This window comes from Agelaius phoeniceus, chromosome 2 (genome assembly GCF_051311805.1).
Source record: "Agelaius phoeniceus isolate bAgePho1 chromosome 2, bAgePho1.hap1, whole genome shotgun sequence".
Taxonomy (NCBI): Eukaryota; Metazoa; Chordata; class Aves; order Passeriformes; family Icteridae; genus Agelaius; species Agelaius phoeniceus.
This window is the reverse complement of record NC_135266.1, coordinates 114,220,515-114,247,535: the sequence shown is the minus strand read 5'-3', so window position 1 is coordinate 114,247,535 and position 27,021 is coordinate 114,220,515. Positions and strand designations below refer to the sequence as shown.

The following is a 27,021-nucleotide window of genomic DNA, read 5'->3' as shown; positions in this document are numbered from 1 at the left end:
CAGCTGTAGGAATGCTTACCCTGTGATTTTGGTATGTGTAAAAAAGTCATTACAGGTTACAGATTTCCAGACACAGAATTTCAGAAAGAGTTAAGCAAATTCTCTTAAGAAATATCAATACACATCTCAAGGTGTAAGAATTTGCCTTTGTAAGATAGTGTTCTCAAAGAAGGAGGAGTGACTGGGTGCACTGCACAGAGGAAAAATGGTATCATATAAAAGATGCATCTGAAGAAATCTGGGATTACAAAAGGCAACCAGGAAATCAGATGTTATTCCATATAATTTCAGTGGTTGCTCTTGATGTAGATGAATATAATGGTATTAAATACTCCAGTTTTTCTACTGATTATCTAAAGGGCATCTCATCTAGTGTAGAAAGATGAATGCTGGTGGTTGGAAGGAATCCAGCACTTTTTGCTACTGTTGTTTAATCCAAGGTTTTGTGCAAACTTTAGGCTGTAAGCAGAGCTCTTTTTTCAGTGTTGGATCTCTTCAAAACTGCTATTCTTTTGAGTAAGCCTTCATGTCCGTATAGCAGTGATCTGAGGAGAAGAGTTAAAGGCTAAAGCTTTTAGTTCAGGGGAGCAGTCTGAGACACCCTGTGCAAACCCCAAATAATTAGTTTTTGATGTGCTCAGATGTAGGTGGCACTGGTAGATACAGCACCTTGGCTTTCAGAGTGGGCTTCAGTGAAACTTGTTATTTTTCTTTGTGTCTGTAACTAAGTTGTTCTCTGCTAGGAAAACTGTCTTGCTGTTTTAAAAATCTGTGATATATCAAAATTCAGTTTCTCAAAATGCTGACTGCAGATGAAGTAGGTTTGTACCACACAAATTAAAGACCTGAAACCTTCTTGTGATTTTGTGTACCTGGTCTCTTAAAGCTTTCCTGAGAGCAAGGTCTGAACCTCCCAGCAGGAGCCTTGGCCAGCTGGCCCTGGGAGCTGTTTGACTCCCACTGTCATGGGAACCAGCTCTCTTTGATGGAGACTCTGAGCCACAGGGACTATTTCAGCTCTGGCTTGTCTTGACTTTTGGGTGTGGGAGTTGATAATCCCATTAGTGAAAAAATGTAGGTAATACAAACTTTCCTCCTAGAAATTCTGTATTTTGAAAGGTTCATTTTTTTCTCTGCCTCTTTACGTATCATTCACATAGGGTGCATTATTTAGACTGACAGTACAATCCTCTGCTAAATCACCTGAATTACTTATGGCAAGAGAGCTGCTATCTTCCAGGGTGTCAGCATTAGATGATAATGAAAACCTTCACCTTACATGTAGTTTACATTAAGCAGCAAAGGAATTTTGAAACTTGCATGCTCCATGTTTAAACTCCATTTTTAGAAGGCAAAAAACTCTGCTGGAAGTTAATTAACAAGAGACAAAACCATAGAGGAGGCCAATGGAGGTCACACTTTCAGGGAGTTTGCTGCTCTGTTACTTTCTCATGGCATCCCTTCAGCATCACTAAGTACATTAAAAGTTCCAGTAATGCTCGTCCTATTCACTTTACCACTAATAATTTTCCTTAAAAATTTTATAACGAGTAGTTTGGATTGTAAGTAATGCCCTGAGGCCTTGTCATTAGTAGGTTTCCATTGCTTTAAAGCAAATTAGGAAATTATTTTCAATAGCTCTTATCTGACAGATGCATTTTATAGTTGAGAGATGTGCCTGAAGAAATAAAAGCTGATGGAAATTTGTGTCGTAGATGAATATTTTGAAAACAAAAAAGATGATCAATAATAGATTAGGCTTGATTAGATGTTGACATTTAGAACTGCACATAGATTATGTTAAATGTAGTGACAACAGACAGTGATCACCGTGATTTGCATTTGTCTCTCCATTTGTGGTTCAGGTGGATCATGGGACACACATTGTAAAGGTTAATGAATAAATTACCATATAGCTCATCTGATTGTTCAGGTTTCAGCCTGGAGGGCTGGATGATTTATAATCTAGTTTGTTTTATGTGAAATAGAAATTGTTTAATTCTTTTTCTATGAAATTCTGAATTGCTTAAGTGTTAGATGAGTCCACCCCACAGCTTCCGAGTTTTGATAAAATCACTAAATCATGGTGTGGTTGCATTGACAGAAATCTTGGCCTGGTCTTTGTTTCCTCTCCTGAGCTGTGAGTATTATTTCTATGTTATTTCAGTAGATGTGAAATGTGGCTTTTTGATAAATATGTAATTTTTAAAACCCTGTGAAGATATTTGGCCTAAGTATCTTCTTCACTTGTACAGATACCTCAAAACAGGAGTATTCAATGTGCTCTATTAGCAGATAATCTACATTAGTGTTCCCTACAGCTTTCCTTACCAGCCCTCAGTGTGGTTAGTAACTACATGCATCAGTGTTGGTGGAATCAAATTACTTCATTTTCGTAAGGGACTCACGCTTTCAATTGGTTCCAGTAATTCACCTGAAATTTCTGAAGTAGGAATAAATGAATGGGTGAATTAATGAAAAAATCCCCTAGCAGCCATTTTCCCTACACAAAGATAATTTACTGTATGTCCATCTACAGACAAGGGTGGCTGAAGTGCATCAGCTGGAACTGCACTCAGCTGTATAAATAAAATCAAGGGTATACTGTAATTCAAAGATGCAGTGTTTGGTTTATATAAAATAATACCCTTCAGTTAAGCATTGCTTAGTTAAGGGTCTTCTTTTCTATAGTATCTGTAGGAAAGGAGAAAGTTAATGAGTTGATGTTCAGTCTGTGGAAAAAGGAATTGAAGAACTGCTCAGTCTTTTGCAGTAATTTATTTTGTCTTTAACTGTGATTTTGTGTTCTTGAGTCTCTCTCACACCCAAGCGATTCTTTTTCTGTTATCGGGTGTTCTTATCTCCAGATGGGATGTGATTGCACTGAATTCAGTGAATGCATCATCCAAATTACCTGATTATTTGAGCTGCCAGGTAGTAGCTCAGGTTGACTTTGCAGTTATTCAACATGGACAAAAAAAAATTACTTGGAATGTTTGGCTTTTGGTGCCTTTATTGCCTGGGACATATGTTAGAAGTTTTTTGATGTGGTTTAAACTAAGAGAAAATTCTGAAAAGAAATGAAGAAATAGTCTTGCCATGACATGCTTTAAGAATAAAGGAAAGTTATTTTTGGTGAGCTTCATAGAGGTAGTGTTCTTTGAGCAGAACATTTATGCAGTTGTGAGGCACATCAGTATGATTTTCATTACACTAAAGTAATGAATTTTTATGACTAAAGCTAAAATAGTAGTGAGCCATCCTTTATTCAGATGGTGAGATGGAACAGTACATTTCTGATAAGGGAGAGGAGTGAAAGAAAATAGGAAGAAGGAAGAGAAAATAAAAGATAATCTAATTTTCCTGACTTTTTAATGTGAATATTGTAATTTCCAAAATTTTGAGTCTAGTCTGGTTGTAAAAAATATATATATATAACAATATGTCATCTATAGCTGTAAGCAGAAAGATTTGTAGACTCCAAACAGGTTCAAGTGCTTTTAAAAATGTACATAATTTAAAAAATATTAAAAAATTAAATTAATTCCAATGTTGGGTAGGAAAGAAATGTTATCAACTTGAGTCCATTGATTCTATTTTTATTGCTGAAAACTGCTACAGTTCATAAAATGCAGTTTTACAGTCTATTAGTCCATAATGTGGATTATGCCCTTTGGACACTTACGTTGAAGATAAATGCAGTAGTTTGGAGAGATCTGTATTGAAATTCTGTGAAGAGGGTTCAGTTATTTTTTAAGTTCTTTTTACTGTGAGCCAAAAGCAAATGGGTTGGAGGGAGAGGTGATCCTTGGCTTCCAACAGGAAATGAAATTAGCAGTGGAAGGGTCAGTTTGTCATTCAGGAAGTGGCTTCATTTCCACATAGGTGAGGAAAATAGGTCGCTGAAACATTACTGGCATTGAAAGCCTTTTTTAATTGTTCTTGAGAAAAGAATTGTATTTGCATTATAGTCGTATCTGCCAAGATTATTTACACTGCATTCAGGGGCTCTGTAACACAGGATTGGGAAAGAGCTTTGTTACCACAATGAAATGCTTCCAGTGATGCTGTATAAAATTATTAATTTTCATCTTCAGCCTAGTTAATCCATGTTCCCTCATTGTTCCTGTTCTGAACTTCAGTGCTGCAAAATTCAAATACGTTTATGGGCTGCATTTTTTAGTGAGTGGTGCTTATTTGTTTATGCTTGTGCTGGCTTTGTCTCAAAATTCAAGAACACCTTTCCATTCTCATTTTTTATCCTGCTCACTATTGTAGGAGAAGTCACATCTCTTCTTTTGGGTTTTGGTGTGTGGTTTTCCTCTTTCACTCAAGAGATTTCTGATCTCTGTGACAGTTACAGTTGCCTGTGCTTATTCTTCATCCTGTTTAATTCACTATTTCTTGAAAAAATGAGGTGGCTAGAACCACATACAGCTTTGGTGGTGGGATTTCTCTGGTACTTTGTGCAATAGTAGTATTTTTATAATTCTGAATATTGGACAGTTTCTGTGATTTTTGTCTCTTTCATTCCCGTGTTTTGGATTGGTCCTTTGTTGGCTTGTCAGCAATTAATATGCAGATGTCTTATTTTCTCTGGCTGCTTCTAGATTCCCATTTCATGAAAGGAATTCTGCTTGGCTCCCTTTGGATTTTCTGATATTTTATATTTAATGTCCTTCCTTCCTTCCTTATTATTCCAGAAAATAATTCCTTCCTCCTTCTCTTCCCATAGCCTCCCCCACATAGCATTTCAGCCTTTAGTTGAGTTGCCAAAGCCTCCCAACTGTGCCATGGTAAAAGCCCCATTAGACCAAGCCTATCCTGGACAAGGAAATTACTTAAATAACAAATAATATCAGTCTCATGACTTATTATTGAGGAATTGCACCACAAACTGCACAGGTAAATCTATTTGTCTCAAAACCATGTCTTTTATAAACTTGCTCACATCTTTAGCTCTCTGTTTAAAGCAGCTAAAAACTCTTCAACAACTTGCTGTAGTTTCCTAACCCAGACTTATTTCTGACATTTATACAATGAAATGTACATGATAAGCTAAAATATTCACTACCAATATGATGTTGTCACACAAGCAGTAACTTCATTACATCTTAAAAGAAAACATAAATAATTTTTATAGATTCAAAAGACTTTTTGGTTCGTATAACTCTGAATTAATGCTGAAAGAAGTACTGCTGAAAGTACATTGAATGAAATTATCCTCAAATTCAGCTGTAATTTTACCTTAATGCATTATAATTCAGATGTCAGCTTTTTCTTCCATAATTTGATTCTGCTTGGCTATTAGGACTGCTCAGTGCTTACTCTGTTTTATTGCTCTTAGATGAAATAAATTAAGCTGCGTAGCAATATAAAAGATAATATTCATTGTTATAAATTTGGTATTTACACGAATGAAACATCTTAAATTCCCCCTTCATCTGTTTTAAATTAAGTATGAGATTTAAATCACTTGATCTGATTGAGAGCAAGCGCTGGAAATGAAGGGACTGTGGGCAATCAAAAAAGCACTCTGAGATTCTGATCAAGGCATTCATTATTGGTGGTGGGAAACAGCACTAAACAATAATTGATTGCATTATGGAGAGTATAGAGAAACCTGCCATGACAAAATATTCTATTCATAGGCTGAGAATGATTTTGAACAGGTGGAAAGTGAGAGCAATAAGTATTTGCAATTGCTGAGGTATGGTGGTTGTAAAAAAGGAGCCTTTGGATCAGTCTGGATTTATGAACTTTGTATGATAAATTTATATTCAGTTTTTAACGCTATCCCCCTTTATATTTGCTCTTTTAACTAGGGATGTAATAATATACTTAATTTTAACCATAAAACATTTCCTTTTAACTCTGATTTTCTTCATCTGACTCCTTATAGTCCTCAGTAATCCTTTTTACAGGCAAAAAACATCAACCCCATACATGAGGTGTAAAAAAAATACTTGGCCTGAAACTATTCACAGATCCAAGAGTCTCAATTAAATCTATGCTAACTCTCTCAAGGATGTTGTTCAATCCAGAACAGCTCTATCATTATTGAAAATGAAACCTTGCTTCCTGCAGACAGCCTTCTGCCATGCAGTCTGACATGAGAAGTGAAGACAGCTTCAGTTGTCGTAGTTTTAGTGTGTCTGGTAAATTGCTGCATTTTGAAAGACAGTGATTTAGATTTTTACACAGATCAGTTACTTACAGCGATTTAGAATTTTATACTAATCAGTTGCTGATGATATATTTTGGATTCTAGCTGCAGTTGTGGTGACAGGTTGTTTTAATGGAAGCAAATCTGTGCAAAACCTGTTAGCTGCATCCCTTCTCCAACTCCTGCCTCATTCCTGATGTGCAAAGAATAATCATGTTTCTTTTTGACAGTCAGTGTTCATTGTTTTCCTGTACAACCTCTAAATATGTTACCACTTCTCAGTACCCCTCCTGACTGTGTAGCGTTCTCCAATCCCTGTTTTCCTTCAATTCCAGTTCTGCCTTCTGTTGTGAAGTTTTTTTGGCTTTTCAGCATAACATCTCTCTTCCTCTCTGGTTTAAATTGAAAGAGGGTAGATTTAGATTAGATATAAAGAAGAGATTCCTTACTGTGAGGGTGGTGAAAGACTGGCACAGGTTGCTCAGAGGAATTGTGGCTTCCCCATCCATGGAAGTGTCTGAGACCAGGTTGGATGGGGTTTGTAGCAATCTGGGATAGTGGAAGGTGTCCCTGTCAATGCAGCTGAACTAGATAATCTGTAGAGGACCCCTCTGACCTGAACTATATTTCCATATAATTCTATAACTCTATAGAGTTATAATTCTATAACTCTGTGTTATGCTGGATAGCCTTCCCAGACAAACTGAGCATTATCATTATCTTGTAGTCTTCAGATAGGAGAAAATAATATTTTTTTTTAAATTATTGCCTGTTTTTTTCCCTTAATAGAGTAACTCATCTCCACAGTCGTGGTGCTGTTTCTGGTCTTCTCATGATTTCTGTGCTCAGACATTTCAGGCAGAATGGCAAAAGAGGGGGAAAAAAAAGTTTTGAAGAAAAATGTCATAGAGCACTTTTTAATTCAAACATTTTCTTTGTGGTAATCATTGAAATATAAAGGTTCCTGTTTTCTTCACTGGCAGTGTGCATGTATTATGGTATAGTCTATATTTGGCATTGCCTGCAGAGTCCCTGGGCAGTGCTCCAGCCATCCTCAGTGACATTGCTCTTGCATCACTGGGTTGTGTAACAGGCACTTAAGTCTCAAGTAGCCCTTTGGAGCGGTGCTTTGAGCTAAGTCCCAGAGAGCTGCTGCCTTTCCAGCACTCGACTACTGATGCAATGCTGTACCTGTCTAAATCACCTCTTGCACTACAGAAAATCTGAAAAAGAACCCTTAAAAAAAATGGAAAAGCAGTCTTTTTATTTTCACTTCTTGATGTGAAATCAGAAAAATTAGTTGATTTTATCCAATTAGATTATTTCATGTGCAAAAGGAAAAAGGAGGGTAACTATATACTGTGGAATAGGAGCCCAGTTACTGAACAGTTTACTACATGAATGATGATTTCAGATCTATTTAATGCTCTTCAGTTATCTTTGAAATTTAAATCTCCATGAATGTGTATTAAAAGCATATCATTCAAAGCTGAAAGTCTCTGCATAGTAGAGGTGGGTACTCCATGCTGTCCAATATTTTGAAGTAATTTGATCTTTGGTTAGATAGTCAGACTTATTTCCTGTCAAGTAAGTGACAAGATGCTGTATATTTTATTTGTTTATAATGCTAAAAGTATTGCAAACCTGATTAATTGATAAAAGCAGTTGAGCCTTCATGTTGATGCTCCACTGTATGGAAGGAGACCAAGAATTTTTAAAGCCACTCATTATTGGTATGTACTTTACAGCCTGACCTAGCACCTGTAAAATGTTCATGCTGTGAAAACTTGGTGCTTGACACAATAAATTATAAATGAAGAGCTAGTGGAAGAAGGCACAGACTGTCAAAGTGAAACAGAGAATTACAAAGCTCAAAAACATTAAACTGACTGGCCGTGTAGATATTTAATCAAAGGAGATAAGAAATGTTTTAACATTATGAACATGAAGCTAGGAGACATCTCTGGGAATATTTGTCATTTGAGTAACAAAACTGTTTTCTAAGAGTTGCATTTACTTTGGTATGTTTCTGAGGTTCTGCATTAAAGTAAAAAAAAACGTAATATAGCCAAATGTTAACCTCATTTTCTGAGTTGCCTTTATGTTCCACCCTGGAAGGTTTTTTCCATGTAATTTCTACTAAACTTCTCCTCTGTACATCATGGTCACTTTCCAACTACAGTAGTAAGGCCAAGTGTATTAAATATTTCACTTCTCAGGCAGATAACGTATCAAACAAGTGAGATACCACTTCAGGAAGCAAAGGAGAAAAACTGACCCATTTGCTTGAAAGCGTTTTGCACACTTGAAAGTCATGGCTGCTTCTGCTTTGATATGCCCACAGCTTGTGGCTCTGCTGATGACTTTCCTTATCTACTGACAGCTAAAGTCATTACTAACCGCATTACCTCTACCCAGCAGAAAAAAACCCCAAATGTATCCTTAATAGTCCTCTTCTATCCTTTTTATGTCACTTGCTTTCTTGGGTGTCATTGTTGGTAAATTGCAAGTACAAGGCAAGCCACTTACTCAATCCCTCAGATGAAATGGGGAGGAGCACCAAAAAAAAGTAAAAATCTTGTTGGTTAAGAACAGTTTAATAATAGAAACAAAGTAAAATGTAATATAACAATAATAATAATGATAATAGTAATAATGGTGATGAAGAAGAAGAACAACAGTTGCAAGTAAGAAGAGAGATAAAACCTAAGGAAAGCAAGTGATGCACAACGCACTTGCTCATCTCTCACTGTCCGATTCCCAGCCTGTTCCCAAACACTGATCAGCCCCTCACAGCCAACACCCTTTAGGTAACACACTGAGCATGATGTTCTGGGGTATGGAATATCCCTTTGGCCAGTTTGGATCACTTGTCCTGGCCTTGCTCCTTCCCAGCCTTTTGTGCACTGGCAGAGCATGAGACACTGAAAAGTCCTGGACTTGGGGTGAGCATTACCCAGCAACAATCCAAACATTGCTGTGTTACCTTTGTTCCCATACTGAATCTAAAACACAGCACTGCAACAGCTGCTAAGAAGAAAATTACTTCTATCCCAGCCCAAACCAAGACACTGGGTCAGTAGGGAGATCAGGGAGCATGTCTTACTGTTTTAGTAGGAAATACTAACTTCATCCTGTTTATGTGGCAATGCCATAGGTCTGGAGTGGCTAACAGTAAATGTCCTGTCGCTTCTGAAGGCCCATTGTATGTCTTGTGGATGAATTCTGAGTGGTAGCTCAGAGTACAGCTCTGCAACAGATGGGCATTGAAAGCAGCTCTGCTTTTCCCACTCCGTACCACTTCTAAAAGACATGTTGTTGAACTTTGCTGTTGGCTGGGAAAAGCAGGCGAGTCAGAATCTGCCATTTCTGGGCTGGATGTTTGCTTTGCTTTCTGCATTGTAGCTTTTCTGCCTGCAAAATAAGGATGACCCCATTTCATTTTTTATGATGTAAAAATATGAATTGGATGTAGGTGAACTCGGATTTAGTTGCTGGAGTTAAAAAGTTAGGCTGAACTACAGAAATAATAGAAGATGGTGAGAGAATGGTAAAGAGTCTTTGGTGGATCAGTTGGTGGGTCTGTGCAGTGCAGAAGAAACCTCCTTCCTGACTCATGTCTGGAACTTCCCTGACTGTTGTTTCCATGTCTGATTTGCCTATGTGAGGGTTTCAGACTTGCCCTCAGCCTTGCTCTGCGCTCTGAACACACCACCCTCAAGGGCTCTGCCAAAAATCCTGGACTGGACCTTTGTCTTATTCCTTGAGCCAGAGATTCTCAAGCAACTCTTCATGGGGCTGTGCTGCCAGTCAAGCACAAACTTCAGTTGCTTCAGCCTTTGTTTCTCTCCTAAGATTTGTCTGTTCTGTTCCTCTGAGTCACGAAACTGCTAATTTTTCATTATGGTTATTAAGTGACTACTTGAGTAAGCAGTGGCCATCTGTCCTCTCAGTCTCTATTTGTGACATTATCAGATGTTCCCTTTAACACTATTCTCTTTCAAGGGACTGCTGTGGAACACTCCACACTTCTGGCTCCTCTTAAAAAGAGGCAGATTATGAGGTTGAAAGGTATTTCTGTATCAACCTTTCCAGGTGTGCTTTAGGAAAAGGGAACAAACCTTTGCAATGCCATTTCTTTCTTTACTATTAGAGAGGCTGTGTCTTTGGATCAGGGCAGGGCAAGGAAGAATGGGTGCCTAAGGTGGGTTTGATTATGCCCATGAACTCCAGAAGGAAGTTTCTACCCCCCTTGAAGAGAAATTCCCAAAAAATACGCAGTATAGGAGCAATAGCCATGGAGTTATTAACTTCATAATTAGTTTGGCTGACTGTTATGTATGGGTATTGTTATAATTTTCTTAAAGCTTTTGTATGTTGGGGTTTTATTTTTTCACTTATGTATGTTGTGACATTAACATTTTGTTCATTTTATCACCACCCAATGCAAGTATTAAAGTAAAAGACATAAAAGAATCTGCTTGTAAGCATGCAGGTTAACAGCAAGGTGGAGAATATTAAGTTTAGCATTAGTCCCAACCTAAGAGAATTGGCTTCAACACACAAGTCATTTACCAGTGCAAGGATAAATATGTTTGTCTGAATTTCAGTTGTTTCTAATTTCCCTAATGAGGATATACTTAGGTTAATAAACAGGGCTGACAAAACTGTCAGGTACTTGTGTTCATTTAGGAAATGCTGCCCAGTAATCTACTGTTGACATGAACATGATGCTGAATTGAATATCAATTAGTATTTTCAAGGCAGAATGAAAATTATGAAGTAGGGCAGCTGGGCTCCTATCATCATTTTGTGATGCCTCTTTTTATCAGGGTTAGCTCTTGATCTTTTTGTATTACACATGTGAAACCAAAAACATAGAAAAATAATACAGGTCTGGTGGTGTTTTCTGGAGCTGTGAACAGCATTAGTTTATCTCACTTCATTTTAACAGCAATCTCTGCTGCAAAGAAGTACCTTAAAGCTGAGTCAATGGTAAGAACAGATTGTTTCCCTGGTACCTAAACTCCTTTTCTCCCATCTCATTCTTTGTGAGGAGCACATGAAAGTAGAGCAATCTGCCTCTGCCTGCCAGGACTTCCTCGGTTCTGTGCTCCCTGCCTGTCCTGCAGGGCTGACATTGCAGAGCTCAGCCCCCTCTGGTGCATTACAAAGGTAGGAGTTATCCCTCCTGGCTGAGCTGTGCATTTCACAACCTTCTCCTGCCTTGCTTTCCCGTTGAAAGTGCACTGATCAACAAAATCACTTTGAAATCACTTTGAGGCTGCTCTTGGGGAAAAAGCTCTGTTACAGGCTAGGAGAGGTAGGACATTACCTACTCATTTTCCATTCCACAATTACCTGAGGAAAACTTGGGGCCTCATCTTTTTCTGAGGTAAGCCCATTTATTTTGGACGTGAGAATGCTTTCTTTTTGTCTCAGTAGTTTTATTTTTTCTTGCGCTGTTGAGTAAGACTCACATGGGAGAAGCAAGTGCCTATGTGAGACCTCAAAATAGGAAATGTTTACAGCTGTCCTAGAGCAAAATAACCTGCTGGGTGGCAGAATAAGTAGTTAAGATCTAGCCATATACAATTTGGAATTGCAGCTGTTATCCTAGAAAGATTTCAGAGCAGAAATTGTCACGTGTTTTTGCACTGACAGATTTTCTCTATGCATTTGGTGCCACTGCTGAATGTATCAAGTGGATTTCCAAGGCTTCATTTGGTATTTGTGAAATAAAACTTGGAATCCACCTTACTGGGGAAGACTGAATCTTTTATTGACTGTTATTACATGCTTTTAACTGATAAATTTTTGAATTTCTCTCCCCACTTTGATATCTTTTCTGGAGTTACAGACAGGGATTAAAATAATGGAAAGAAAAAGAATGCAAAATTTTACTGTTATTTCTTTTGAGTGCAAAAGGATCGTGTTTATTGAAAATAAATCTGTCTTAGGTATTTATAAATTGTAAGTTACAGTAATTTATTATCAGATATTTTGATAGGTGTTTAAAGTATTGCAGTTGCTTATTTTACAGTGAAATGGCATTGGTAAGGGAGGAAAAATGCTCTTGTTAAAATATGTTTGTGGTTGGAAACTTTAAACCCTGAAGTTAACTTAGAGCTTGCCAATTTTCAAAGAAATCTGCTTTTAAATCCTACTTTCAGAGACACAGGTGTGACTGAGGGGTCTGCAATGGTTTGCAATACTAATAATGATACAACATGAGAATAAAGGGGTTCATGTTGATTTTTAACATGAGAATGGAAGACAGTATGAAAAAAGGGTGTAGTAAAACAGAAACATTGGGTATGAGAATGTTGGTTTCCATTCCAGAGAGAGATGGAGCAGTAGGGTTACAGCAGCCTTCTTCTTCTCTTCCTCTGAGGAGAACATGTATATGGAAAGGATCATTTTATTGGCTCTGTAATATGATAAATTTTAATTTAATTTAAAAAATGACCTTCCTAAGAAATAGGTAAGAATGTGTTCTAGGAAAAAAGGTTAAATGTAAAAGGTGAGTGGTAGCTTTTTTTTTCCCCCAAAAGAGCTATTATTTGTTTTAATCTTGTTTTCTCAGAGCCACAAGATCTCAAATTATATCTATCGAGGAAGTGATAGGAAAAGTAAGACTGAAACACATAACTGAATCAAATGAGAAAAGAGGGGAAACCATTCCTTAAGCATCTCTATGTAATGTATGGAAAGAAAAATGATGATTTGGGGGAATTGGGTTTTGAAGATTCTCACTGGAGACCTTGTGTAATGGAGTAAAACAGTACCAAGAAAAAGACAGGCATTTATCCAATATAACCCCATCTAATAACATTGCAAATTTTTTACCACTGACAAGATGAAAGTATCATGAATGGGATGTTGGGTTTAGTACATGAAAAATTATTCTGGCCAGTTCTCATTCATCAAAAGAGAATTTTAAAAGTGTTTGTGTGAGTGTGTAAATATGAGAATAAGAAAGGTGAAAGAGGAAATTCCTTTTAAAAGTTCTTGATTAGGAAATCACTGATCAGTAAAAAAAGGCCAGTTTTGGATAACAGCTCAGCCTACATAGGAGGTAACGTGAAAGCAGAAACTAGAAATATAAACATTTCTCATCATGAATAGAAAAGAGAGGATACGTGTGGAAATTGGCACATGTTAGAAAATATGTAGTGTAGAAAACTGAAAATAAAAAGTGTGTTAGGTAAATGCCCAAGTCCCACAACACTCATGATAATGGGAATTTATCTACTGCATTATGAATAAAAATGTTTGTGTGAATGATATTGAACTATTTTTAGAGAGAGGCAGAAAATAATGTGTTTAAAATTGGGAAAATCAGAAATTAGTGATTTATTCATAAAATATGACGAATATGAAGTACTCCCCATCTGGTGTAAATAGTTCTCTTCCAAGAGTCCTGAAAAAATTGGCTGAGAACATCTCTGGGCTATTGATGGTAAATTTAATGAGTTTGGGGACTCGGGGAATTCAGGAATACTGGAAAAGCGTAGGTGTTAGAGTTGTGGTTTGAAAAGAAAAGGGAAGCCCCATTAACCAGGTAACTAGATTTTTATAAAACTCACATTTGGAGAAGTCATTTATCTCCTCTGCTCTGCCCCAAGGCAACAGGAGATTATGCAGAAACCAGGCCTGACAGTGTTCAAGGTGTCTTAAAAGCCTCCTGGAGTGGAGATTCCCCAGCTTCCCAATTAGTCACAGCTCTCCCTCTTCTTTACAACTGTGGGGTAGCAAGGATTTTCTTGGAGTCTGACATAAAACTCTTGGAAATGTTGAGGAGAGTGGGAGGATTAGTCTCTCTATTTTGCTGGCTCTAATCCCGCTTATCTCAGGCAAACAGCATTGTCAATACTTTGTTTACTCTCTGATTTGCTGTGACTCCTGTACACTTCCCTGGCAGAATTGCTATCTAGACAGGTGCTCCTCATACTTTATTACTGCATCTCATTAATCTTGCCTAAACCAGATAGCTGTTGAATGCAAAATAATGAAAATTATGGAAAAGGATTCAATTGATACGTGTATAATGAATGCCAGTTTATTTGGTTTATGGAAAACAGGCCTGGTCATAAAACCAAGCATTTAAATAATTTTTCCCAGTTGATTGCACATTAATTACCAAGGTAACTTGGATATTGCATATCCCCTTCTTTCTGTCTTCCTCAGGCAGACGAGCCACAGCAGTAATATTTTGAGAATTTTTATATTGTAACAGAATATGATAGAGTCTTCTGACACTAAAAAGCTTAAATTTTTTTCATTAAATGGGTTTTAAAAAAACCCCTGAGGTCTAAGAAGCCTTAAAGTAGTTTTAGTGACTGTTAAATCACAGAATTTGAGATATTTGTTATACACCATTCAATATTCTAACATTTTTCATTAGTAACATGAAAATAAATATAAACTCAATACCTGACAAAAGAGCAGTAAGTAAAGACAGAAGGAGGATGTGCAGACAGGGAGGAGCCTTTATCACTTAGTAAAGGTCAGCCCTTGCAAATGAAATTTGTTTTAGTATAAACCAGTGGATCTTTGTACATTCAAGAGCAGAAATTTAACCCAAACTGAAAAATATAATGATGAAAAGGAGTGAATCTGTACAGGACAGTGATGTTGTAGAGTAGTAACAGCTTATGAGTGCAACGCTGCAGCAAAAAAATATAGGCTAATGAGACCCTCTATGTATAAATAGGATATTAAAATAGCCAGGACTCTTAATACATATTGATAAAAGGAATGATTTCAGAATACTACATGCGATCCTCTTTTTAAAAATGAACAAAAAAACCCCATGAAACGTGAAAGAAAATACAGACACTTCAGAAGACAGCAACAACTCTCTTGAGGGCTGGAAGTGAGAGATTTCAAAAGCTCTCTGTGTTTGCCTTTTAAATATAAACTTTGCAGTCAATAATAAAGTTCTCAGGGAGAAGAAAAGCTGCAAATTTTACCCATTTCTGGGGGTCATCTGTAACGCCTCCCTACCTTGCTGGAAGATACTGAAATTTCTACGTGGTACAGATGAGATGTTATTAGTGCTGTCTTCAGAAATGAATGTCTGTGTATTACTCTGCTTTCCTTGCAAATCTTAGGCTTAACCACTTTAGAGGTAACAGTGAAATGTTTAAAATGAGCAAATCAAGCTGGGTAAACCATTATCAGACTGTGATTCCATGAAATTGGCCAAAATCCTGTATTAATTGTGTTAATTCACACATACCCTGTCTGGAGATTTGTAAAAAGAAGAAGAAAAGAAACTGGTGAAATGAATATTTGGAGGGCTTTTTTTCCTTGGTTGTACAGACACGATGGCAGAGTTCATCTTTAGAAGAGTATTTTGGAATGAAAATTAAAATTCCACCCTGTCAGTCCTTGGAGCTCTGCTCATCGTAATTTTAGGTAAAACAGTTTCCTTGGGACCAGGTAAAACCTCTGAAAAGATTAATTTCAGTTGTAAAGTCTAATAATAGCAGTGTAAGATAGTGTCCAGAAAAAAGGAAACTGAAGCTCAATAAGAGATAATGAGTAATAATAATATATATTAAAGTATGTGCTGGCAAAAAAAAGCTAAACACTTCTAAGAATGAAATATGCAAGTAATTAAGCAATAGGCTTGCAGATATATGTTCAAATCTGTATATTATTATGGAAGTGTTAGAATCCCCAGTTCAGTTATTTAAGAAAGGACATTCAAGTGCTGAGTTCTTTTTATCCAAAGAGTTTTTTTTAAAGGGTCTTTGAGTTCATTTTGAATCGTGACATGACTTTGTACTGGCAGACCTAAACTCTTGTTCACTGTGCAAGTTTTAGAGCCATCACCTCAGAAAAGTGCCTGCTAAAAGTGGAGGTTGGATGTCACAAATGTCAATAACATTGCTGAGTCTCAACCAGTGTACTCAGAGCTTTTCCCGTAAAATATTCACTGCAGTGGTTCCAGACACACTTCTGTTTATGCTGGCAGCTAATGGCCTGTCCATAATGGACACTTTTCATTTTTTTTAAGAAGGATGGAGCTTTTTATGGCATACAAAGGAGCATAAATAAGTAAATGTAGGGACCAGTGTCAATAAATATGACTTTGTGATCCCATTAGCTTTTTAGGGAATTTTCTCATTATAAGCATCATAGGAGTAGTGCCCACCATATTTTTTTAGTCTCTTTGCATATGAATTTCCAGTTCTTTTGAAACTTTCCCTGTCCTGCAGGCAGAAGGGAAGCCTCCACTCCTGTATGTCATTCAGATGTTTACATGCTGGCAGTTCCTCTTAGCTTGGAGCTCTTTGGCAGAGGGATTTTCTGCCATAAGAGCTGTGAGTTGGAAGTGCCTTGGCAGGGCAGATCTGTCTGCCATCAGGGCTGTGCTGCTGGGGCTAGGCTGCTTCTTAATCACCTCATTTAAAGACAGCTTGGGTGTCTCTGTTCCACACTGAAGTCTAGCGTGTAGATACCTCCAAACCTCTGAAGTGCTCGAGGATTTTATTGCTTTATCCATGTCCTCATTTGTGTTGCAGACTCTGTTGAATCCACAGCTTCACTGGAGTTTGCATTTCTTTGGCATAAACATAAGGTTTACCTGATATTTCAGTATTTGCACATTTCTGATTGATAATTATTTTATGTCTTATAATACAAGTGCTGTTGGAAAGACAGTCTTTTCATTTTTATGATTTTTATTTTTGACCCTGAAGGTGATACCGTTCTAGTTCTGGTTAGTAGTTATTTGGTGGTTTGAATCCTCCAGTTGGAGAATTCTCCAATTGATTTGAGTTTTCCAGTTCCTACAGATTTGGTAGCTACAGGTGAGAATATGTGAGCATTCAAGAGCCTTGGTATGTCAAATGTATCAAAAATTGTATTTTAACAAAACTCAATTACTCATTGCGGATCATTTGGTAAATGTATATGAGGAATATTATTAGATCATGGATCAACTAAATCTAAACTTAATATACTTTCAGTGATGAATTTACTCTAGTTTTTTAATTTTTTTAATGTATAGCTTTGAGCCTTCAAGTAGTACTTGATTAATTCAGGCAAGGAATTAATTAATTCAGGCTCCACTGAAGAAATGAATTAGTTTTCTTTTCTGTATTTTGGGTCTTGTTCCACAGAAGTATTAATTTTTTAATACCTGGATGATGTTTATTAAATTGTAGTCTTGCTACCACAAAAATTGTAAAACTGAAATGACACTTTAAACCCTAATTAATGCTGCTCAGAGAAAAATTTATTTCTGCCTGCAGGTCTGTAGGAATAGCACTTGACAAAGAGCAAGATATAACTTGCAAATCAGCTGGCAACCAAGTACATAACAAATAGGCCATGTTTTCTGGGTGGAGAGAAAATGGGGGGGGAGAGATGGTAAGAAGAAAACAGACACCTAAGATGAAATGAAATGTTTTCAGAAACCTGCTGAGCAGTTGGTCCTCTATGAAAAAGAAATGTATAAATCCAGTTTGGTTTTTTTTTTTTTCCTTTGGAGGTAACAGATCCCCAGTTATAATCAACTTAAAAGTTTTACACAGGAAACTGCTGCATCAAATGTCAAGTGAGAAGATGCTTTTTTTTACTCTTCCACAAGAGCACGATAGCCTGACACAAATAGAAAATACTGTGACATCTGTAAATCACATAAAAGACAGCAAATCATCTCAATGAGGATAGTGATCTTTTTTTAAAGTAAAGTAGGGATTGTAAAAAGTTATTAATTTTTACTCATATTATTCACAAAGCTTCATATGGTGAAGTGGTGAAGAAGTGGAGAGCAGAATACTCCTCTTTGTTGGATATATTTTAAAAATGTCATTATTTCTTCACATAAACCATTAAGCTTTTATGTGGTTTATGTTGAGCTTTTTACTTGCCTGTAAGTCTGTTGACGAGACAGTAAACTTCAGTTTCAGGTTAAAAGTCACCATCCACTCAAACGTGGAGGAGCTCTAAGTGTCACTAGTACAAAAGAGAAGGGAAGATGCTGGGTCAGGTTCCCTCTAATAAGGTTCCAAGTTCAGTGTCCATGCCAAGGTGCCTTTTCCATAAAGCAGAAGAACATGACCTGACTTCTGCTGCTGCTGTACTGCTCTCTATAAACACATTAGAGAGAGCTGTACATTAATTATTTGGACAGACAAGAGGTAGAAGAGAGCACACAGCAATATAAACCCCACAAATGTGTGCATAGTGGGGTCACGTTTCAAATTAATTGCTTAATTATTTTTCTCCATCATTTAACCATTCAAATAAGAACTGAAATTAGTGGGCTGTAAGGAGGAACTCAGCAATCAAAACACATCACTCAATAATTAAACTGCCCTGTATAATACTTAATTTTGTGTTTAAATCCTAATACAGATTCCTGAAGTTAGAGGGTCGGATGAAACAATTCCATTAGAGGGCAGTAGTACCTGTGGGTAAAATGTCTCATGTGCTGTGTATATTTTGTTTAGCATCAGTGAATGGAAGTGTAAAAGGAAGTTAATGTAATTTAACATTAAAATAATACAGAAACATTTTGTAATATACAGTAACATGCATTCTATCTTATATCAAAAAACCCAATATGAATATGACAGAAGTTATGCAAAATATAGGCAGCAGATACTGACACTGTGGTACTCCATCCAAGAGAGAAACTGAAGTTGTTTGTCTTTCTGTGTTCTCAATTTGTAAATTGAATAACTTTATTTCTGGCAAGTTTAGGGGTTTCATAAAAAAATCTTACTTTTGAAACTGTGTATTTTATTAGCTTTAATGCTGCAGATTTTCCAGTTTTCCAGGCAAGAGATTGCAGGAATGTGCATGTTTGATCAGGCATCTTTTAGTGGTGAAATATCAGCAGTGTACTGTGATTTGGCAATGATTTCTGCAAAAGATTTAGGGGGTTTTATGAGTTTTGAGATTTTTTTTAGGTAAGAAATGTAAGGCATGAAAGCCCAAATGAACCTGGCTAGCATGGCAAGTTCAGTCCTTCCTGTTTTAATACTTTGCTATGTCTAATCCAAGCAATACCACAAACACCATTTCTTTTTCCATTTTCAGTTGTGTTACTTGATACTACAACTGCCCTCGGAGAACTAGGATGGAAAACATTTCCCTTAAATGGGGTAAGTCTCTCACCATTTTGATTTTTTTGGTCTGGATTTTGGCATTCTGACACTCCAGAAGTGAATGGGTGGATATTCTTCCAATATAGACTTGTCTGAAAGATTTTAGTTTTTCTTAGGAGTAGAGCTGCCTGTGTTGTGAGTAAGAATTACAGATGCAAGAATGACATGAGTACACATTATTATGTTCTTCTCTTGCTTTTCTCAGTACTAAGTATCTACCTTACTTTAAATCCAATGCTAACTGTTATACATCATAAAGTTTAATATTAAAAAATTCCTATGCTGGAGGAATGTGTTACGACTCCTTTTTTTTTGTGAAATAAAAGGAAAAATATTTTTCTGTTTTGCAAATTGGAACAAAAATTTTATGGTTTAAGTAAGAACCAGTATGGACTTTAGCATTTGATAATATGGCATCAGATTGCCTAAATCAGAAAAATGAAAACATTAATAGTGTCTGTTATCCTTGGGGAGACTGAGCATGGGGTAGAGCAGCATTTTTACTCTCTAAAGTTCAACCATCAGTGCTTTGCCAGTGGCTGCACTTTCAGAACCTGTTTTTTTTCCTTTCCACTCAGCTAATGCATGTCACAGAGTTTCAGGGGCATTTGGAGTTTCACTTTTAAAGTAAGATGCACTGTTCTGGAGCATTTAACATGTTCTGCATCAACTTGTAGTTCTGATGTCAGTGTACATACTGCGTATCACTTATTTTTATACTAGCTTGCATTATCTCCTGATTCTCGTGTATGAGGCATATAATTACTTGCTTCTCTGAAATGAGCTCAGAAAATACTGTTTTTTCTGAGAGAAACATCTTGTTCCATTTTCAGTCATTTTATTTGCCATGTTCTGTTCCAGAAGGAAGTAGAAACTGTCTACCCTCAGCACCTTAATAATCCATTTTTATAAAATGCCTTCTGTGTCTTTGCCTTCAGGGATTTCAAGCCATATGACATTTCTTAATCTCAGCCTGTTTTCAACTTTATGGATTACTCTTTTTCTTTGTGTTCCTGGGCATAATTTCCATCTCTCACAGATACTTCTGTGTTTTACATTTTGTATGCAGTCTCATGCAATCTGAGTTCTAATTCTGAAAGTTTGTTTCCATTAAAAATCCCAGACAAAGTAGATACTGTCATACACCCCAATGAGAAATGAATCAAGGATTTTTTGCTTTAGCAAAAAGTAAGGACTGTCATCTACCATGATGAGAAAATCCGGTGAGGAATGTTTTACTTGAGCACTGGGATAAGCCCCATTGAAGTGCACAGTACATTTGGAAAGCACAAAAGATGTAATTGCAGTTATTGTGTAAATTCGTAAAGGCTCTAGGTACTCCAAAATAGCCACAGTATACAGACAAAAACATGTGCACTCCAAGTTAATTCAAAACACAGCCATTATAACATGTATTTTTTGGCTCCTCATGCATATCCTAAACAATAGTTTTGCAGCCTCTTGAGGGTTTGGGGTGTCTTAGGACCTTGGCTGTATATTAAGAACTGGCAGCACTTACTAGAATAAATAAAGGAGTTTACATTTCAGTAAGAACCTGGGATTCAATTACTAAAATTATTTCCCAAAAAATGTACAAAATTATTTGAAAAAACATAAGGAGCTAGAGTAAATATGGGGCAGAAAACTGTTTTTTAGCATAAAATCATAGAATCATTTATATTGGAAAAGACCTGAGTCCCACTGTTAACCCAAGACCACCATGTTCACCACGTCCCCAAATGCCACAGTCACACTCTTTTTGGACACTTCCAGGGGTGGTGATTTATGTCATTTATGTCCACAGTGCTACCTAATCTGAGTTATTCTTGTATCCTAATATAATCCAAAATATGGCACAAGCATTGGTGTGATTGAGATTATCACTGCAGAGATAAGAATCTGTTTTGTCCCATGATGGGCACGTTAGGATTTTCTTGTTTCCTGAAGGAGAGTGATAAATTTTGTATTGTTGGTGTTTTTTGAAAGAAATTTTTGTTCCAATACTATTGAAATCTAATGTGTTACTTTAATCAAACCTTAAGTGTTTGTGTAGTGTTTATGTGTGTAAGAAAAATGTCATTGACATATGATTATTGCTCTACTGAACATTTTTGATGTTAGGAGGATGGGATGATGGGTTTTCCTGAGCCTGTGACATTAGCAGAAGTCATTAATTTACTGGCACACTCAGTCACAAGGAATGTTTTCATTAAATTGAAGAGCAACTGAAATAATAATGCTTGGGATTTGTGTAATATTGAGTATGCCTCAGAGATTTTAAACTAACAGGCCAGGGTGAAGTGGCATAATAAAATCAGGAGGTTCTTTTGGAACTTGCAGAACCTTAACCTTTGCCTCCCAGACTTTTTATTTATAGTAAATTCATTACATAACATTTGTAAACTTTCAGCAGTTTCAGTCATCATTGAGCTGCAATGATAACTGTGTTATTCATGTCTTGGGAATATAATATGTGCTTTTGATTTAAAATTTTCTTCCCAGTTATTTGTGCATCCTTCCTGAAGCATGAGAATGCAATGTTTTTTTCTTAAAAATGTGTTTTATTTATGTGTCAGATTTTTCCCTTGTATTTTGAACAGGTAATAAATTTAGTGCTTAGAGCTACAAAAATGCAGCATAAAACATTAATATCTCTGAGGTCAATAGCATCAACTTTTGTTGACTGAGTTCCAGTTTAGCTTCTTAGTGAAGGGCTGTCTAAAATTTCTGCCTTAATAATGGACACATCTGATACTTCCTCTGTTCTTTGGGCTGTAGTTCAAAATGACCGATTGATTTATGAAAAAGCATGCACTATGAAAGGAGATCTTTACTCACCAATCTGTCACCTCATAACCTTGAAAATATAGAATAGAGGTTTGGGGGTTTTTTTGATTGGTACAAAAAATGGGAAGACACAAGTTCATGTGTTTCAGGAGAGGATGTGGATGGGAGATAGTGGGCAGTCTCAAGTGCATGTGAAGTAAATGCAAAAAAAACCCAAAGTCAGTTTGCTGACCTTGGGGACTCAGTTAGGAACTGGGAAAGAAATAAAAAAAACCTGAAAGCCCAACTGAAATGCAGTACTCCACAACCTTCCTTTAGACATTAGCAGTAATAGTAATAAAGTAAGGTACCTTATTCAACTGCAGTCGGTGAGATATCTTCCATCTTCAATGTAAAAATATTATTTATTTCCCATTGCATTAATCATTGCAACACAATTTTGTGAGCAAAGTTTGCTCAGAAGCTGTGGTTTGGGGACTGTTGCCATAAAGGCATGTCCAGTCCTGATAAATTTCTGCCATAGAATCATAAAATGGTTTGGGTTGGAATGAAGCTCAAAGATGGTCCAGTTTCAACTCTCTGCCATGGGTAGGATGCCATAGGACCACACTGCTCAAACCTCAGACCATCCAGTCTGCCCTTGAACACTTCCAGGGATGGGGCAGCCACAGCTGCTCTGGGCACCCTGTGCCAGGGCCTCAGCACCCTCACAGGAAAGCATTTCTTCCCAATATCCAATCTAAACTTCCTCTGTTTCAGTTTAGAGCCATTAGCTCTCATATCACTCCATGCCTTTGTGAAAATTCCCTCTCCAGCTCTCTTGTGGAACTGGAAGCTGCTCTTATGTCCCCCCACACCAGCCTTCTCTTCTCCAGGCTGAACAAGCCCAACTTGTGCGTAGCCACTCCAAAAATCAGTTTAAAAGGAGGGCAAGGTGACTCACAGCACAAAGCTGTGAGAATTTACATGTGGAAAAGACTTACAAGAGCTATCTTGACTTGTCATAGCAGACACAATGTATGGCCTCAGCAATAAAGAACCTACTAGAGGTCCTCTAAATTATTTGACAACTCTGTCAGTGAAACTACTTTAGTTTCCACAATTATTTGAACAGTTTCCTTGTCAATTGGTAATCTACCAATTAATCTATCCAGGGAAATAATTCTGGTTTGAATATCTTGTTTCTATAGAGGATTTTAATTCTTTTTTAATAACAATTGCTAATATACAGTATTACTGATCTTCTTGTGTTATGAATTTTTTGAGACTAATCTTGTCAAAGTACTGATGTTTTTCTCCCTACCAGACTGTTTATATTACCCTCTCTGTTAAAATAATTGTTTTACAGTAAATGCATTCATCAACAATTTTTTTTAGCTGATTCTTAGCTAATTAGGAAACATTTTCGTAGTTTATGGTAATAAGAGTTTTGAATGGCTTGGTACTGTTTGTCACAGATGGCACTGATGTTTTCCTGTGCCAGCCTGCAAACATTTCTTTCAATGCAGCTGCATCCATTTTCACCTTCATCTTTTAAATATCTCAGAAAGTGATGGGGAGAATATCTCTTGGAACATTCTTCTACAATACTTAACATTTTTAACGATTCATTTCCTTAAGCAGACTGTCTTTGAACTGTATTTATAAATGTAAGGAAGTTTATATACTTAATACCAATTTCCTAAATAAAACAATGCTGTTTTCTCAGCACTGTTTTGGTCACCAGTATAAACATAGCAGAAAAGGGCAACTGGAAAGAAGTTAACTCTGTCCCAGAGAGACACTGTAAACATAATTAAAATTCAAGTTGTGTGAAAGTTACCAGGATAAAACAGCAATACCATGAAAAGACTTCTATCTGAAAGTATTTCACTTTTCTTCCAAACCAGTCACAGAATCATTTGGGTAGGAAATGATTTGGATCTCTGAGTCTGACTGCAAATAACACTGCCAAGTCCTCACTAGGCCATGTCCATAAATGCCACATTGACTTGTCTTCACACTTCTCCAGGGCTGAGGACTCAACTCCGTCTCTGGACAGCCTGTTCCCATGCTTGGTAACTTTTTCCGTGAGAAGAAAAAATCCTAATATCCAATCTAAACCTCCTCTGATGCAACTTCAGGCCATTCCCTCTCATCATGCCACTTGTTCCCTGGGAGAAGAGACCGAGCGCTGCCTGGCTACCCCCTCCTTTCAGGTGGCTGTAGAAAGTGATAAGGTCCCTCCTGAGCCTCCAGGCTGAAATCCCTCAGTTGCTTCTCACAACACTTCAGACCCTTCCCCAGCTCCATTCCCCTCTCTGGACATGCTCCAGCCCCTCAATGTCCTTCTTGTCCTGAGGGGCCCAAAACTGGGCACAAGATTCAAATTGTGACCTCACCGGTGCTGAGTACAGAGGGACGAGCCCTGCCCTGCTCCTGCTGGCCACACTGTTCTTGCTTCAGGCCAGCTGTTCTTGCTCCTTGGCCACCTGGCACACTCTGAGCAGTCTGTGGAACACAGAACTGCAGCTGTGTGGGGAGATGTTGCAGAAGCAGCAAATTCTTTTAACTAAGAACTTCTGAGGACAAAAAAAAAGTATCCAAAAGTCTAAGTTCTTTTTCCCCTACAGCAGTTCAGCTGTGGTAAAGTTACATCTGTGAAAGTTCATCAGCAGAATTTCAGAGGTGTTACAGAGGCTGTGGTTTTAATAGGAACTTTAATAGAGGGTAGGGATTTAGCTGTCAGAACATTTAACAGGGATGAAGGGAAGGAAGCTAATCAGATTTTCACACAATATGGGGAATTTACAGAGATGACATTAAGAAAAAATATTGGTACTCACGTATTTGAGCCATAATTTGGGCATAATCAGATACCATCCTCTGCAATGCCATATTTAGAATCCTTTTTGACACTCAGGTCATTATTTGAGGAAAAAGGTTAAATCAAGGGCTAAGTATTTTGGGATTAATTTCCATCTGCAGAGATTAAACAATTAGGTATATCCAAGATCTAGTTAAATGGCTTTCTTAAAGGAGTTGTAGTTACTCGCATGAGATGACTTGCTTGTGAGAGTCCAGTTTCCATGTTTCTTTTAGAAGCATCTCTTAGACCACATAGGCTTTTTTTCTTGAAAACTGAATGTCCTAGAAACTGTCAGTGTCCAGGTAGATTGGTGCATGTCTAAATTTTTGGGTTTGCCTGTATTTCCCGGTAAAATGGCAAAAATCTTAATTTTCTTGGAAAACCCTGGAGCCACAGAATTAGCTGTGGCTGTGCTGGGAATTTGAGAGTCTGCTGGGTGGATGCAGGGTTATGGTAGCGTGGTCCATCATAAATAGGTAAATTCAAAAAATTTGCTAGGCACTGTAATGTGATAATATTTGTCCACCCTCAGTTTTTGTGTACATACACTTAAGCAGTATCCTGATTTTTTTTATGTGGAACATCTAATTGCAGATTCCACAGAGGCTTGACTAAATACATGGTTGTGTTCTTATTTTGGGCCCACAGGTGCTTGCCACTTGCCAGATCTAAACCATTCCTAGTCTAAACAATGACATGTCATAAATTAAAAACAAAACCAAACCAAAAAACCTCAACCTCCCAGAAAAAAAAAAAACCACCAAAAAAACCCACCAAACAAACAAAAGTTAAATACAAACCTATAAACCACTTAGAGGGAAGCAGATATAATGGAGGAGGATTATAAACAAATTTGTATGCTCCAGTACAGAACAGCCATATACTTACAGCTCATATATAATCTGTAATAGTACAGCATTAGAACCAGTCTCTGAACTGCTCAACCAAATGCAATTTGTTGTATTTTTAGTGTTATTGTGTGGTAAATCTCAAATTGATGATAGTAATGCTGCATATATTTTTACATTAATTTTCCATTCCTTTAAATTTAAATAGTCTTATGTACATACATACCCCTAGTAAAGGCAAAATTTATTGTATATATTGATTATTTTTCAATGTGTATTGTATATTATATAGCAAAGGAGGGCAAAGAGTGGCAATAGCAGTATTTCTATTTTCTTTTGTGTTTCTTATTTTAGGTGTGAGAACCATTCTAACTGGTGGAGCACAGTAAACATATAAGGTTTTAGTTGTGCAGGCCCACAGAATGAATGTTAATTCAGTATTATTTTTTAAAAAAACATAGACTGGTTGGAAATTCAAATAAATAAGAGTACCGTGCATGGGTTGCACATTCATGCACTCTGTGCACAAAAACCAGCTTTTAAATTTCTGTAGGCTGCACATTCATCTCTTGCACTCACAAGTTTACAATATTTTGGCTTACCAATGCAGGCAGTAAGGAAAAAAAAAAAGAAAGTATAATTTAGTGAAAAATAAAACATTCTTGGTTTGTTTTTTTTTTTTTAATAGAAAGAATTGTGTTTGAGAAGGAAAACACAGTGGGTTGGAGGAAGAAGAATGGTTGATTTAATTTTCTGTTTGGTGTCTTTTCAGCAGTGTTGGATTCCAGAATTTTATGGTTTCTGTCATGCAAATATTTTGAAATTCAAAAAATTCCCTCATATGTATATACCAAATATAATATAAATATAATATTTTCTGTTACAATTCAGCCTTCACTGTGCAGGCACATGGGGCAAGAAAGAATGACAAGCTGAGTGCTGCCCTCAGTAAAAAAATCAAGGAAAAGCCAGAACAAAATAAAGTAGAAGAAAGCAATGTTTATGGAAATACCAGGTGCATACTGAACACCTCTTTATCTCAACCATTGTATTTTCAGAGACTTCAGAACTGCTGCACTGAACTCTTGGGAAATACTCTTTGAAATTCCTGTGTGCTTAGGAAATGGTCCCATAAATGCTAAAGTAGGTGATAAATATCTAGGGATTCTGAAAAGAAATCTCTCTGAATTGTTCCAAAGCCATAAAAATATTTTTTTTTCAAAGAGGAAAGGTAAAATTGGC

The 27,021-nt window shown here is 36.9% G+C and overlaps 1 protein-coding gene across 5 annotated transcripts in view; it reads left to right on the top strand.

The window, feature by feature from the left end:
• EPHA6 (EPH receptor A6) overlaps positions 1-27,021 on the top strand; it is a 373,338-nt gene that overhangs the window by 7,865 nt on the left and 338,452 nt on the right. For 4 of the 5 annotated variants that reach the window (XM_077174587.1, XM_077174585.1, XM_077174590.1 and 1 more), the window contains exon 2: positions 19,229-19,293. The exons of the other annotated variant lie outside the window; for it this stretch is intronic. In XM_077174587.1, coding sequence (XP_077030702.1) covers positions 19,229-19,293 — 65 coding nt within the window. The remainder of the gene's footprint in view (positions 1-19,228; positions 19,294-27,021) is intronic. 5 annotated transcript variants of the gene reach the window in all.